The sequence below is a fragment of the Acromyrmex echinatior genome, chromosome 15 (genome assembly GCF_024713525.1).
Source record: "Acromyrmex echinatior isolate Ae372 chromosome 15, ASM2471352v2, whole genome shotgun sequence".
Classification (NCBI taxonomy): Eukaryota; Metazoa; Arthropoda; class Insecta; order Hymenoptera; family Formicidae; genus Acromyrmex; species Acromyrmex echinatior.
This window is the reverse complement of record NC_141866.1, coordinates 5,832,083-5,847,762: the sequence shown is the minus strand read 5'-3', so window position 1 is coordinate 5,847,762 and position 15,680 is coordinate 5,832,083. Positions and strand designations below refer to the sequence as shown.

Genomic DNA, 15,680 nt, shown 5'->3' with positions numbered 1-15,680 from the left:
TAGGAAACAATAAACGCGCAATTTTTTTCCTATCGATTAACCCTCTCTTAGTAATCGCGCATGGGCGACGCCAGGAGAAAATATGCCTAAAATTCGATGATATAAATATCGAAAGAAGTTCACGGTCAACACTGTCTGATTCGTCCTTGAACCTTTAGTCTCACAAACGTGTGCAAAAATCCGTCTCTCAGCGATATTCGAACCAACTTCCGGCAGTCAAGAGCGGCGTACGCGCCGACGCGTGCACCCCGTCATCGTCGTCGGGTTGCATCTGCGCATTTTCCAGCTGAGTTTCCCTCACAGGCGAGGTTCTGCCTGTCCCGGATTGTCGTGTATGCACCGACACTCCAGACCGGTTGGGAAATCAAGAGAAAACCCTCTGACTACCGTTCACATATCGTGAGTACATCGACACATCTGTGGTCATAATTCTGGAGTAGCTTCCTTCCTTCCTCCCCTGTTTTCGCTTCTCTCGCAAGGATCAGCTTTATTGGACAGAGAGACAGACGTGTCGAAAATAATTTATCCGTCTTCCGCGAAAGGCTATTGATATTTTATCGAAATTGTCCACGCAATTAAATATTCGGTGTGCAGTGACGTTAAGAATTGTTAATCACTCGAAAATATTGAGCGTTGACCGTTGATTTCTTTCGCTCGACAGCGCTCGATAACCTTTCGGTTATTTTTTAAACAAGCCATCGTCGGCGTCGGCACCGGTTAAGCTAAATGTAATTGACCGTTTTAGATCTAATTTCCGACGTGTCGTGTTTACTCGTCAGAACAATGTGCTTCATCGTGGCATTAATAGCGTATCGTGACTGCAAGTATGCTTATCTCCATGATCGTTATATGATAAAATAGAATTTAAATATGTTTTACAAAATCAAATGATATTACAAGATTTTTATTAGCAATAATATTAAGTTTTATATTTAAATTTATCTTCGTATAAATTATTATTATTTATATTATTATCTTAACATAATTTTTTAAAATATTGATAGACAATTTTTTATAAAATAATTATTTTACAAATATTTGCAAGAGAGAAATGCATAATCAAGTACACAGTGATGCTCATACATTTTTTTATTGCAGATTTATTTTCGATCGTGCATGTCAAACACTCATTAAATCAAAGGTATTAATCGTAAATATTTCAGTTTTAACCTCTCGCATCTTCGAACTTGTTGATATGCTTTGAACAATGCAGCATTTAAATGTCAAATACTTATTGTGTGTGAGCTAATTCAAATGCTTTTCATTTTCATTGTGCTTTGTATTTTAATTAAACATTGTTTACAATTGAAGTTCATAAATGACCGACTTTATTGCAAATTTAAAACTTTTAATAGAAATCCTAGAACCTATCGCGATAAAATGGCAATATTAATTGTTTTATAATAAAATTTTTTAAATTATTTCTAGAAATAGAATATTTCTACTTTTTAATACCATTCAATTTATTTCATTCGTGTTAACTAAATTTTTGTTTATCAAAAATTGCGATAAAAATCTAAGAAATATTCGTGATAACTTTATAAAATTCTTATAAAGTAATTAAAGAAAAGAAAACGTTTGCAAAGTTTTGTATAATTTTTCTGTCAAGTCCTCTCTCTTCATTTTATTCTTACATCTTTAATATAGCAGTTTATTATGCAAGAAAATGTTCATGTAGAAAAATATCGCCTTGATTTACAGCTGGTGTTAATTAAAGTTTTTAATATATTCATTAACTCTTCAATGTTTGAAAAAAGTTGTAATCTCAAAACTGATTAACATTACTATTTGCAAATAGTTTTCTGCTAAAGAACGTTATTTAATCACTGGCGACTTTGACAGCTTGTACACCGTACAAACACGCCACTCCATCGCCTATCTTTCGCTTTATAGTACAGCACGAGATTTTTTTCTGACAGTTTGGATAATTATGTATGAAATGGAAAAGTGACGCTAGGAAAAAGGACTAGACAGCTCGTTGTTAGAGCAATTTGACGAGCAAAAAGTCTGATTTCGATTCTTGGATTTATCATGATGTGTAATGTACAAAATACTAAGAATTTTTAATAAGCAAATATTCCATTCTAATACATACAAAACACGTATTTTGAAAACACTTACATAGCTAGAAAATTTGTTTCTATTTGTTTCTTTTTCTTTTATCATCACTTTTTCTTTAAGTTTATAAAAATCTATTACATACAATGTTATATTTAAAATTGATATTTAGGCGATATTTTTCTACATGAACATTATCTTGCATAACAAACTGCTACATTAAAGATGTAAAAATAAAATGAAGAGAGAGGACCTGAAAAATTATACAAAACTTTGCAAACAATGTTTCTTTTTTTAATTACTTTGTAAGAATTTAATAAATTATCACGAATATCTCTTACAATTTTATCGCAGTTTTTGGTAAACAAAAATTAGCACGTCATAACGTCACGTTTGAACATTTTATCCCTCTCTCTCTTTCTCTCTCTCTCTCTCTCTCTCTCTCTCTCGCACTTGATGCATTTATACATTTATAAAACTTGCATTTAATACTACATTTAATACTTCTATAAAACTTATAGTGATATTTAGTCACAATTTAATTTATGAGTATAAAAAATCAACAAATTATACTATTATAAATTATACTTGTGTTGTTTGTAGGAGAATAGAAACTTCGAATTAATAACAATAGAGTTTTAATTCCAAATGCGATTCTTTCAAGTAGAGATTAGACAAAGGGCGCTTACAACTTCTTCCTATAAAAATGTCTTTTATAATGTAACTAATTTGGCCTAGAGCTGTGTTCTTTCACTGATGGAATTTTCTTGGTCGCAATTTGGTTTCATGACGATTCAACGAGGGACGAATTATTTCGCGTCACATGTATTTTTATCTCTATTCCGTGAAAGACTCTATTTATAATATTTCTTTTGTTTGGTATTTTGTACCTAATTCTAATTAGATAAATATCAAAATTATATCAATTGTAAAATAGATTCTTAAATCTAAATGAGCACTATAAATTGTAAGTATAATAATATCTGTACGGACATAAACCATCATAAAAAAATAGATATGGTCATGATAACTTTATTATGATGCGTCACTGAATGTTGTTTTGCATTGAGTAATACAGAAATGAATCGATAAATTGCGATGCATGATTATATGTAAATAATTTATTATATAATATAGAACGATGTATAAATAAATAAAATCACTGCTAGTTACTTTATACAAAATTGATTTTGTATAAATATTATTTTATGTTACAATTTATTTTATCTAAGGACCCATATTATTAAATTTCCCGGAAAAACCGTATATCGTTTAAATATAGGTAGTTTAATTTTTTAAATATTTTATTTTATGCAGTTTAAAATTTCCCGTATGTAAAATATACATTTAATTTAATTTTCATTGTCAGGATACATTTTAATTTAAATGCTATAAATTGGTGACTAATTCCACTATTGTTCCTCAATAAAACTGAATATTCCGATTACAGTATAGAATCCCATGCTGTGTGAATGCTCGCGAAAATAAATACGAGAGACCGTTCGGTTGACAGGATCATATATTTCTGGCCGGCTGAGGGATCGCCGCCGTGTATTTCTAACAAGATTTCTATCCCGACAGGTTGAATAATTATGTACAAAACGGTGCGGAAAGGCGATGCCAGTCTGCAGTACACGATACTGCCGCAGACGGATCAGTTCTCGTCTGGTGGATTCCCGCAGGCTTCCAGTAAGCCTCGGCCGAGGATTATCAAGTACACGATGGCCACTATAATGGTGCTGATCATATTGTCTTGCGTGGCCACGCCGTTCTTGATGAATCAGAATGATCACAACCTCTTCGCCAGCACAATGCGTGCGATTAGTCGGGTAGAACCAGTCAGGAACACGTCAAGAAACCAAACGAAGAACGTCAGTGAGAGTAAAAACAGAGGCAAGATTTCCTCGGTATCGACAACCGAGGTCACAAGGAGAAAAGACCTTGAAGACGGTACGACCTCTTTCAATGTAATTCTCCGGGGTGAGGAAGAAGAGGAGGAGGCTATGGTTGATGACGCCACTTTAGCAGGTATTGTCTTGTTTAAAAATTCTTGAGGAAGGCGATGCAGATAATGATAACATGTTACAAAAATATTGAGATCTTCGATATTACGATTTCAAATAATAATAAATAGAGACAACATGATATTTATAATTAAAGAATATGACCTCCTATGAACCTTTTTATAAAAATAAAGAAAGAAGTTAAAAAGCGGCTGAGTTTTGTCAAAAAAGATGTAAGTAAGAGGAATAGTGTTTTTTATAGATTTTGACCTCCTAGAACATTAATAAAAAGCTAATAGAGCTAATCGAAGCTAATAGAGAACACCTCAAAAAATTCAAATTCCAATGTTTTTACTCAATTTTTGAAATGTTCCCTAAACGCCTCCTAAACGAACTTTATAACAATTTTGTAGTTTATCATATTTAAAACATCAAAATCAATTATTTTTTTAATATCCTCTTTTTTGAAGTAAAATATATTTAAAACAATATTACTAATAATGATAAATATATACAAATATAAATATAAATAATGATAAATAAATATTTTAAATTATTATAAAGTAATTTTTGTTTGCTTGTGTGTATTTATAAATTCTCTTTTTCCTTTGTTTTCTTAAATCAAGATGAACATTATGAGATCAAATATAAAATTTAATTTCCCCTTATAGAATATCTCGAAATACCGAGATAAAACGTGCAAATGACGGGCGTAAAATAAGATTCCAGTTTTATGTAAATATTGGAGCCATAATATAATTTATCGAGATGCTCTGTTATCAGTCTTCCAACTAAGCCGATGTTATTGTCGACTACGTAGGTTCAGACAATTCTCTCTTTTCAGACACACCGGAAATTAGTACACAAGTGATTTCGAGCATGGAAACGTCGACGAGGGATCATCAAATGACAACAACTTCCGCTCTACCGTCGGCGTCGACGACGATCTTCTCGACATCGTCGACGACATCGAAAGTGTTCTCGAGTGGTACGACGGAGGACACAAAGATACTGAGCACATCCAAAAAGCCAAAAATGCCGAGAGTAACCCTGAAGTTGCGAGAGAACGAAACTATACCACAGATGTACGTGAAGGCGGGTATAGCCTCCTATAAGAAGGGCAACATCGCCACGAGCGTCCTTGCGAGTGGGCTGAGTCTCGAGGGCTTGATATTCAAAACGCCGGAAGGCACGATAAAACCCTGGCCCCAGAAGTGGTTCCTCGGCGAGCCCTCCGATTCCGACGTCAAGACGTGGAAAGTGTTCGTAAGTGCTCGTATTTTTCGATCGAGCGCTCATACGTTCTCGGAGAATTGCGTTCAAGGGGATCTGGAGTGTCCTGCATTTTGATGGAGTGCATCGATCACTCGAATTACCTATGCAAAAATTGCTAACTCGTCATTTCCTCGCGCGTCTTGCTTTTCCCTCTTCCCGGAAATGCTTTCTAAAGCATCTTCTTATATAAGCTTTTCTTCTTGCATGTTTATTCTACAACATTTTTTACATTTTTTACTAATTATTTTAATTTTATTTGGGTGAAATCCTTTAAATCTTGCTAATTCAACATTTTCTTCTATCTTACACGTATTTACATACATATAATACATATATTATCATGTATAATTCTTATTCGTTTTCCATTTAAAGTAAGTGTTCTTTGAAAATGCAGAAAAAAAGAAAGACAGAAAGAAAGTTTTAATTACGCTTTCAATAACCATCTCAAGATTTTTTATTTCAATCTTCATTAAGAGTTTTTTCCTATGTTTCTCTAAATTTATCAATCTGATTTAAAAATTCATTTCGTTACTACTGTTATTATTTTAAAGTATAATTTTGTAAAGTAATTTTATATCTCTAGATTGGCAAAATATATTATTTCCAAATATATTATTTAGCAATCATCTGACCGTTAATTCAAAATTTTATGTTCTGCATAAATATTGATCGCGTTGCACCAAAGACATTTAAAACTGAAGCACTCTGTCCGATCGATAGGCAGAGCGTGTTCGTGAATCTAAAAGCGGACGAGAAATCGCATAGAACCTTTATTTTTCCCACATGTTTCCCGTCGGGATAGCAATCGTACCTTTGACTTCTTTCTTGGAGAATTGCAGAACGTGATGTCATGTACAACATTTTCTGCTATTTTATAAAAATATCTTATGATATCATTGTTATATTTTATTTATACATATGTATATGAAGGTAATTCTTTTTCTATTGCTTTTATTTTTTTATCTCACACAAAAGATTTTCGCACAAATGAAGTCACGGGAGAGGAAAAAGCTGTTTTCTTAAAACATCGACCTCAGCCAATCAATATAAAAGCCGCGTGTTCTCCCTTGAACCGATAAATGCTTACTCGTTGCTTGAGATAAGAACGCTTGCGCTGCACTTGAAGATTTTGCGCAAAATGAAGATTTTACACGTACGTTATTAGGATAAAGCAATCGCACAAAATACGTTAAAGGATTTATAAAAGAGATGGAATTATAGTTTTCTCCAAAATTATACATAGTAATTTTGCAAAAAAAAAAGATAAAATTTTTACTTTTGCTAAGAGAATGCGTTTCACAATTAATAAAAATTCATTCATTGAAAAGATAACTTCCCCGTTAAAAATTCATCGACAAGAAAAATAGTGTACGCGATATTTTTGTCGAAATATATTTTCGTCAAATATTTTCGCGTTCACTCAACAGCTCTTGCATATTTCGGGCTTTTACTTTGTTGTTATATATTTAAGCAGACTTATCGAGCTAACAGCTGCTCGCCGAGTAAAATCCTTTCGCTTTATCCAATTTTCATAAATTGTATACAATACAATAAGGCGCTCTATTTTATAACACGTTTCCGCGCAGAATATCTTTTACGGACGGAGTGCTTAATTTACCGTGGAATTGAAAATACCAGCGTCAGGATGCACAGGGGGATTAATAGAATCTTGAGTACCTGCTAATTCATATATTTACCGGTATCCGACTTGGTTATATCGGATGCAGCGGCGTCTACCGGTTTGTATTTTGCATATTAAGCGGTAACTGGGGTAACAGAGAGTAGCAACATTTTCTGATGAATATTCATTTCTCGATGGATAAGGAATAGCGTAGATTATATCACGATGTTATACGGGTGATTGATAAAGATCGCAAAATCATAAGCCAGCTTCTTTATTTAAAAAATGCAGTATAAAAAATAATGAATATATATTATAAAGTTTATGATATTTTGTAAGATAAAAGAGCATTTTATTCTTAAAAAAATTAAAGTTTACCGATACGAAGTTATTATTTCAGCACACTACGAGTACGTATATGTCTTTAGAAAAATATGGGGGTTATTATTTTACACATATTTTATTCAGATATTTTCAATTTACTGAATTGCTCGCGAATATTTTACATGTGGAAACGTGTAATAGATTACTACATGTCTCGATCAAAATATTAAATCAAATTCCATGAACGGACGGACGCAAATAGCTGTTCAGACTGAGGCTCAGTGGTATTAAACGGCACACTATCGTGAATTCCGTACATTACAGGATGCACAAATCAGAATTTCAAGCAGGTTATTGCGCCGATGGCCAACAGGAGTTGGCGAAAACCATTATCGTACACGCAAAGCCATGCATAGGTCGACGATTGACCTAATAACAATTAAAGTAATCGATTTAAAGGATGATTATTTATTTAATAATATTTGTTAACATCAAAATAGAGATATTTAAAAGCGCGATTTAATAATTATAAGATATGATTTTCTTTACTCATTGTGACCTAATTTGCACTTTTTAAATAGATATTATCTATGATTTCTCTTTTTATTTTATTTTAATTCTGGTTTATCTATTTTTTTATATAAACTTTTTTTCATATAAATATTTTACACGTTAAGTTAATATTAATACATACTGCTGAAACTAATATTGCTTTCAATATTAATTTTATTAATGCTCCTGACTGTTCAACTATTATCTCAAATTGTGACGTCAGAAAACTCAACAAAAATATATTTAAATAGATATATTTTTCAATAAAACAACATTTGCATTTGATAGAATAGGTTTATAAAATATATCAAAAACTTTTTGTTTTGGAGAGGAATTAAATTATAAGGGAAAGAACGATTTTTCTGAAGTATCTTATATAAAAATTTAGCTAGATATAATTTAAATTGAAAAGTAATTTTGTTAAATTATGAAAATAGTTATGTAGGATCTTTAAACAAATTGGTCGCTAGAATATCACAATTTTATGCAGCATTGTTCATTATGCTTGAATATCTTACATAATTATTTTGATGGTTTAATAACATTATTTTCACACACACAAATCTGTATTTACAATATATATAGTTAATTTTTAAATATTTAGGTATTGAGTGACCGCTCGATGTGATTGATTCGCGATCTGTAGATCCCATCTGCGCCCACGTGCAATTTTTCGCGTTTAAAGAGCCGAAAATGACTTCATCTGGTAATTAAAAGATCTTTGATCATCAATCAGCGCTGTTTAGATTTGGCTTAAACTGTGGGTCTCATATCAGTGGATGTATGCATAGATCCCTCAGATTGGAAGTTTGGATATTAGACTAACAATTGAATTCCGTAAAGAAAAATTGAAAATCTCATGAGAGCCAAGAGATAAGCCTTATCCTGTCTTGGGATGTTACGCCATTGAATGAATGATGAATGTACATACGAATAAAGTGCCATAGATCCAAATTTTTAAATACTTCAGCAAAATCGTCCTGTGTACATTTATTTCTACAATATATATTATTAATTTAACAGTTATCATAGCTGTAAATATAACTTATTTTGTTTTTAATTATATAAAATTTATTTCAAAATATATATGATTGTTTATTAATTAACGTAACAAAAGAAGAGTTTTCGATATATTTTATAAGAGTAATATTGATTATAAGTATTGTTTTATTAAAACATATTTCCATTTTAATGTATTTTGTAAAAACTTTTGCGTATTTTCTTGCATCGTCATAATAAGAGATAATCGTGATAAGTGAATAGGAGCTTTAATACATTATGAAAAATAAAAAATAAAAAATATGTGTAAGAAAAGAAACATTTGATATATTTCATGAATAAAAATATTCCATATAATGGAATGCAAAAACATGTGACAGTAAATTAACACTTTTTAACTTATGATCGCACAATAGAGATGAGTATATTACAGATATTGCCGTGCAAATCATACTGTTTCATTGAATTTGCAGGCTGTGAACCACATACCGATGATAACAGTTTATGCAATCTTTGGAGGAATGTGTGCAACGGCGTGTGGTCTAATCGCTCTAATGATTCACGTGCAACGTGGTGCACGTAAAGCGATTAGACGTGCAGGACAGAACATTGAGGAACCAGAGGTCGAGGAACATGAATCGACTCTGCTGGGCGCGGAGAGCCAAGAGATCGAAGAAAAGGAGTAATCCTGGCGACCAACATGACGCACCCGTACATAGCGCGCGTAAGACTTGCCTATTTTTACAAACACACGTCGGTTTTAGGCTTAGATGTCTTCCATGTTTGGAAGTTAGAAGATCAATAAACATGGCCGAGAATACGAGAAGGATTTTTTTACGATGCGATGTAGCCAGCTGTAGAGAATCGCAGTACGAATGCATAAACAACGTGATTGTCCCGCTTGAGATTCGTTTTCTGCGAGACTGCTCATTGCGTTGCTGTTACGCCCATAAGTTTACCTTTATGCCAAGGCAGATTTTTGAACAGCCCAGTGAGAAATGACTCATTAAATTTGTGTCAAATCGATACGATAATTTCGACATCAACTCGATGTCGATTGGACATCTAATTGACGGTCATTTCTCACTGGAAGAAGTTTTTTCGCGAAAGCAGAAACAATCATGTTGCACGATATCATTCTTCGCGTTTGAGTGTTCGATTAACATGCTCGTCAAATTAGCGAAGGACTAGTTATATTTATTGCAACTGCAGTATAGTTCAAATATCGACATAATTATATAACGGTATCGATACGGCGTTATCTTGCGATAATCGAACTAATTGAATGAAAAAGTTGTTTGATCGTAAAGAAAGTTTTGTTATTTATATAAGTTTGCGATAAGACACGGCAGGTTTTACAAACCCGCCATGACGGGCGCATAATTGTGTATGACAAACGACAAACTATACACACACACACACAGAAAAGAAAATACGTATCTCACTGGCAAGTTAAGGAGACCAAAATTTATAAACTATTTAAAAAAAAAATAGAAAACTCTTATATACTCTCTTTATAAATTCCTTTAAAAGTTCCTACGAAATTAAGAATTTGATAAAAATTTAACACAAGTATCTCAAAAACGATGTCTTCAAAATTCTAATTAGTGAGTGAAATTTCAGACGCACGTTTTCCTGCATAAAGAAATGTGCAGAAATTAGAAATAATTTTAAATGATAATAAATTTGTATACTGCGGAAAGGTAGGGTAAAATTAATCAGATGATTTAGGAGAAGAAAATTTTCAATCGTATTACGTAATACGCAAAGCGTAAAAGAAAGTAAAAACGTTAAAAATGATTGTAACGCGAAGCCTTGAAACGTCTTAGGATTAAGACGATACTAATAAAGAATTTTAGGGTCCGAAAGAGATGTCTCCTTAATTCGGCCACTTATATTTGCTAAACTTTCTATAATGTACACGATATACGTATATAAATACACGATATACGATTATAAGATATTATGTATATGTGTGTCATCGATTTTTCTAGCGGATCTCGAAAAAGCGAAAAGCTTTTTAACTTTCTGACGTCATACGAATTCTATCTGCGTACAAAAGTAGCCGTACTGCCAGCTACAATAAAGGGTCCGCTTTCAACCCCGTTTAATTAAAAGTGATGTTTGACGAACGTGCTATCAGATGTATCGTTTAATCGATATCCACACGCCGTATATACTCAGCGATATCTGTCGCGTGGGGAAACGTAATATCATATTTTGCAAAATATGACGAACAGATTGACGATATTGAATTGGAAGTACGCATCAGAAATATTTTATGTGACAGAAATATTGAATTAATTCGAACCTTGCGCGGTAACTGGAAGTTCAATTATACATATATGTATAGGCAACTTCAATTTATTGTTTCGATACAATTATATTTATGTAAAAGCAAGAGTCGGGACACCGAATCATTTCATGAAACTGATACATACAAATTCGTATAAATTATCAGAAAAAGATAAATGATATTGTATTCAAACTGAGATTAACGTGAGCATGCATTATAATCATTAACGTCGTTATGAGAAAAGTACATGTGCTTATAAAAATACAATATGTCTAAATGGACATATTAACATCTTTAAGTGAAACTTTAGAAGCTACAAACTTGTATAATATTTCATCGTTTTTACATAATTTTAAGAGATAAAAATAATTTCATATTTTTTAAAACTTTTCGCCATAAAAACATATTAATTTACTGCTTTAAAAACATATTAATTTATCCATACGATAATACGTTGTAAAAAATTGTTAATTAATTCTTCATTTAATTATGTCATTTGATATTTGACAATAATTGCGCTTGACAAAATTCAAAATAATTTTTATTTCTTTTAATGTAAAACTATAAATTTTTAAATACTGTCAAGCGGATCTAGGATGATATTGTGACTCAACTATTCGAGCTTCAGCCAAGAACATTCCGCAAGATTGATTCCAAGAATCAATGTTGCTACTTTACTTTATTCGAGGTAAACTGCACAAGATAAATTCATTACGATAACTACGCGATAAAGAAAAACTCTTGTGCAAGCAAGTCGAAAAAAATATGTTTTTATTATGTAATGGCAATAACAAGTTCGTCTTATAACTTGCAACTTATTTACTGTTTATTATATCCGTTTCAACGATAGATAATTTCTATTATGTGCAATACTATTCCCACTCTCTCTTTCCAGCTTTTATATTCCATACTTTACAATATTTATCTTACAGTTCTATTATATCGCACCGAAGTGTGTAACTTACGTTAAAATATCTTTAAAAGCCAACACTAAATGGTTATGTATGTACATAAATTTATTCTCATATAACAATAAATATTTCGACTCTCGAAATGGGTCAACCTCAGTATTAAAATTCAATAGTAAAAATCGCATAAAATATGTGTGTGAAGCATAACAAAAAGTAATAAGAACCATCATAGTATTTTTCATTGTAGTATCTCATATTTTATGCAATTTTTACTATTATATCTGAACGCAACGTGTATTGAAAATAATCCAAATCAAGAGTAACGTTTACTGTTATGCGAAAATGTATACATATGATCATCTAGTGTTAATTCTTACAGATATTCTATAATATATATTCTTTTTTAATTTACATTCTCTGCATAAATTATTCATTTTATTCACTTGCACTAACAATAAATTACAATATTCTGTATTTTGTAGAAGATTCAATTAGAATTAAATATTATTCTATGAATTAAAAAAGTTATTTTGAATTGTTTTAAAATCTGCAAAGTCTTATAATAAAGCATCAATAAATAATTATATCTAGGAAATATCATATTCTAAATTATTCATGCAAAATTTGTGCTTATTTATTTAAAACAATCAGTAATGTGACATATAAAAAAAATAAGTATTATATAAATAATCGTTCCTCAAAATTTGAGATAAAAAAAATCTAGATTATCTTATCATTAAATTAAAAAATACGATTTAAAAAATAGATACTGGAAAATAGTTTGGTGCTGAAAAACCGTATTAATTATAATCATATGTAAGTATTATAATTCTTACGTAAGTTTATTCAACGTTTTTTTTAGCCAAGAAAAAAATAATTGTAGTTAAATAATCTTATAACTAAGATCTCACAAAATTCATTTAGTTTCATATATCGCAATTATTCGCACAATTCAAGAGAAATTCTATATCGTTATCATAAAATCACTTACAAACATTTATCAGAAATTCAAGTACAATAAAATATATTATCACGTTCATTTAGATTGCATACACGTTTTGTAATAAAGAATCACTCGTTACGCTATAATTAGCGAAAGAAAATTATAGCACAATGCGTATTATTTAATTCAATATCATGTAAGAATTTTGACAAATTTTTTGTTTATTTTTTATAATTAAGAAGTAACTTCGCTCTATCTTATTACCAAATATTTATAATAATCTCTTAATATTTGATATTTATTATTTATTCATGTAAATATTAATTGCTTATATAACGAATATTTTATTAATGGTTGTAAATAGTAATTATTTACATCTGTAAATTATATTAATTTATCGATCTTGTATATTAGAATCTATTGCATAATTGCACTCACTAATCTTCGATTTCGAAGCCTATTATTATTGCTATATTACTATATTTCATCTAAGATACATATGTATACTTGTAAAATTAGTTTCGAATATGAAAAAATTATATTTAATTCGATGTGTTAAGCGACCCTACCCGTAAAAGATCGTAAATTAATAAATTATAATTATTATATTGCGAATGGATAAGAGAATAGAGAGAATCCGGTAATTATCTGTACGGGATATTTAAAAAGTAACTAAAGATTCAAAACAATAGTCTTCATAAACCGCAAAATTACATTTAGTTGAAATTAAATTCAACAGTCCATTGTTGTAATAAAAATGACATGTTCTTTTTAGTGTGCAGATGCTTTTAAATTAATGACATATAAATTTAAATTTAATTAGAATCTGGAAATTCTTGTTCTACACTTCTTGATATGACTATGGGCGTTATAACATTTTGTACGAAGCATCTGCACACTAAAAAGAACATGTCATTTTTATTACAACAATGGACTGTTGAATTTAATTTCAACTAAATGTAATTTTGCGGTTTATGAAGAACGTTTAAAGATTCAAAATTTGAACTATGTATTAATTATCATTGTGATAATTGATTTTCATATATTAAATTGATAGTATTTACTCAAACGCGACTGCGACATTCATTCAAAGCACTTTCGAACGTTCATAATTTGCGAAATTATTTATAAAGCACTTAATGGACAATTAAAAAGAGAAGATAGAATACGATAAACTCACAACAGGTTAGAGACAAGAACACTTTTTCGTCATGTATTTACTTAAATGTGATAGGTCAGTTTTTAGAAAAGTCATTTGAGGACTTATGAGAGATATAACGCTCAAATTAATAATTTTCAGAGATCTTCGCCGTTTCGTGAAAATTGCGTGAAACAAATGAAAGTGAAAAGGAAAAATCGTTCCAAAATCAACCGCGCGATTTTCGAGAGACGGATATCAAGAGGACTCCATGTCGACAAACACAGTATGCACTAGTAGAGCATATATACAACAAAAAAATAATGTTCGATGCGTTTTCGAAAGAAGTAAGAATTTCATAAATGACACAATAGCGCTGTAGCTGAAGAGAAAGACGGTTATAGTTTCTATTTTAAAGATTATATTTTTTTAACTTTATTAATTTTTGACTTCCACGTATATATACATGTATAAATAAATAAATATATATATATATATATATATAAATTATAAATACGATGGAACTGTAATGGACTATTGTATATATATATATACACGCATATTTTAAACAAAGCTGTGTAGCGCACAAAATCGAGAAACTTCAATTTGTCAATATTGATTAAAAGACTAGAAAAAGAACAATCGCAAAATATTAAATAATTTATAAATTATAAAAGCAAAATATATGTATAAATACTTAAATTTAAATTAAATTAATGAAGGGTTATATAATCAATGATTGTGTCTCAATGATTCAAGAAGAAGTAATTTTCTGTGCATAAATAATTGCCCAATTTAACAGAGCTTCATTTAAAAAAAATTATTTAATGTATGATTCAGGAATCAACATAATGATATGTATTTTCTAGGATATTATTATGATTATATATATATCATTAAGTGATTATATATATATTTATTTGCACACGATTATTTATAAGATCACAAGAACATTGTATTAAATTATAATATTATATACGATCCATATTGGATCCGCGCTGCACGGTTATTGCATTTACATTAGTTAACTTAGGTAGGCCAAAACAATTCCGTGTATATATATATTATAAACATTGTAAGTGCATATTCGAAGTGTCTGTTAAGGATATGGCGGATCAATTAAAACAAAATCATCATTTAAATAAACATACAATTTTAGAATAACTATCGCGACAATAGTAACTGAGAATTCTATTTATTAGAAGTAGGAACTATATATATATATAATGTGTTTCACATTCGAGTATATTTCTATTAATAACTATCAAACGTGATTTTCTGCGAAGGATAATCGACTCATTCAAACTTTACATATGTGCTAACTCTCCGCCATAATCCTATCGGATGCTTTGATCCTACACGTATGTCTCGACAATCACGATGCGGCTTACCGATCGTGGTCCGTTTATTATTGAGAATTGAATTGTTAATTGAAATTGGAAATGGACTAGCTCACGCCTAATAATAGGGCCTATAAGTGTATACAAATAAATAAAATATTAAGAAACAATTTTCACAGTGTTCACGTTGAAGCACAGTTTCAGCAACAATTAATTTAAA

The 15,680-nt window shown here is 30.6% G+C and overlaps 2 protein-coding genes across 6 annotated transcripts in view; one reads left to right on the top strand and one right to left on the bottom strand.

The window, feature by feature from the left end:
• The window catches only part of LOC105148923 (uncharacterized), a 256,440-nt gene that overhangs the window by 192,984 nt on the left and 47,776 nt on the right, over window positions 1-15,680 (bottom strand). The window lies entirely within an intron of this gene.
• On the top strand, window positions 244-15,630 carry LOC105148928 (hypothetical protein). 5 transcript variants are annotated; one of them, XM_087414157.1, is made up of 6 exons: window positions 254-399; window positions 746-824; window positions 1,099-1,141; window positions 3,640-4,086; window positions 4,906-5,327; window positions 9,306-11,942. In XM_087414157.1, the coding sequence occupies exons 4-6, from the start codon at window positions 3,651-3,653 to the stop codon at window positions 9,516-9,518; spliced, it is 1,071 nt and encodes a 356-aa protein (XP_087270283.1). In that variant the 5' UTR covers window positions 254-399; window positions 746-824; window positions 1,099-1,141; window positions 3,640-3,650; the 3' UTR covers window positions 9,519-11,942. The 5 variants fall into 5 exon arrangements, with proteins under 5 accessions (XP_011059291.1, XP_087270282.1, XP_011059290.1 ...); XM_011060989.2 differs by lacking the exons at window positions 746-824; window positions 1,099-1,141 and adding an exon at window positions 14,283-15,630 and having other exon boundaries at window positions 244-399; window positions 9,306-9,556; XM_087414156.1 differs by lacking the exons at window positions 746-824; window positions 1,099-1,141 and having other exon boundaries at window positions 244-399; window positions 9,306-9,556; window positions 10,827-12,634.

What these genes read in the sequence shown, in the direction of transcription:
- LOC105148928 (XM_011060989.2), top strand. Translation starts at nt 3,651, where the DNA reads ATGTACAAAACGGTGCGGAAAGGCGATGCCAGTCTGCAGTACACGATA. An exon ending in TGATGACGCCACTTTAGCAG is followed by an intron (nt 4,087 to 4,905) that starts GTATTGTCTTGT and finishes CTCTCTTTTCAG; the next exon opens with ACACACCGGAAATTAGTACA. An exon ending in TCAAGACGTGGAAAGTGTTC is followed by an intron (nt 5,328 to 9,305) that starts GTAAGTGCTCGT and finishes TTGAATTTGCAG; the next exon opens with GCTGTGAACCACATACCGAT.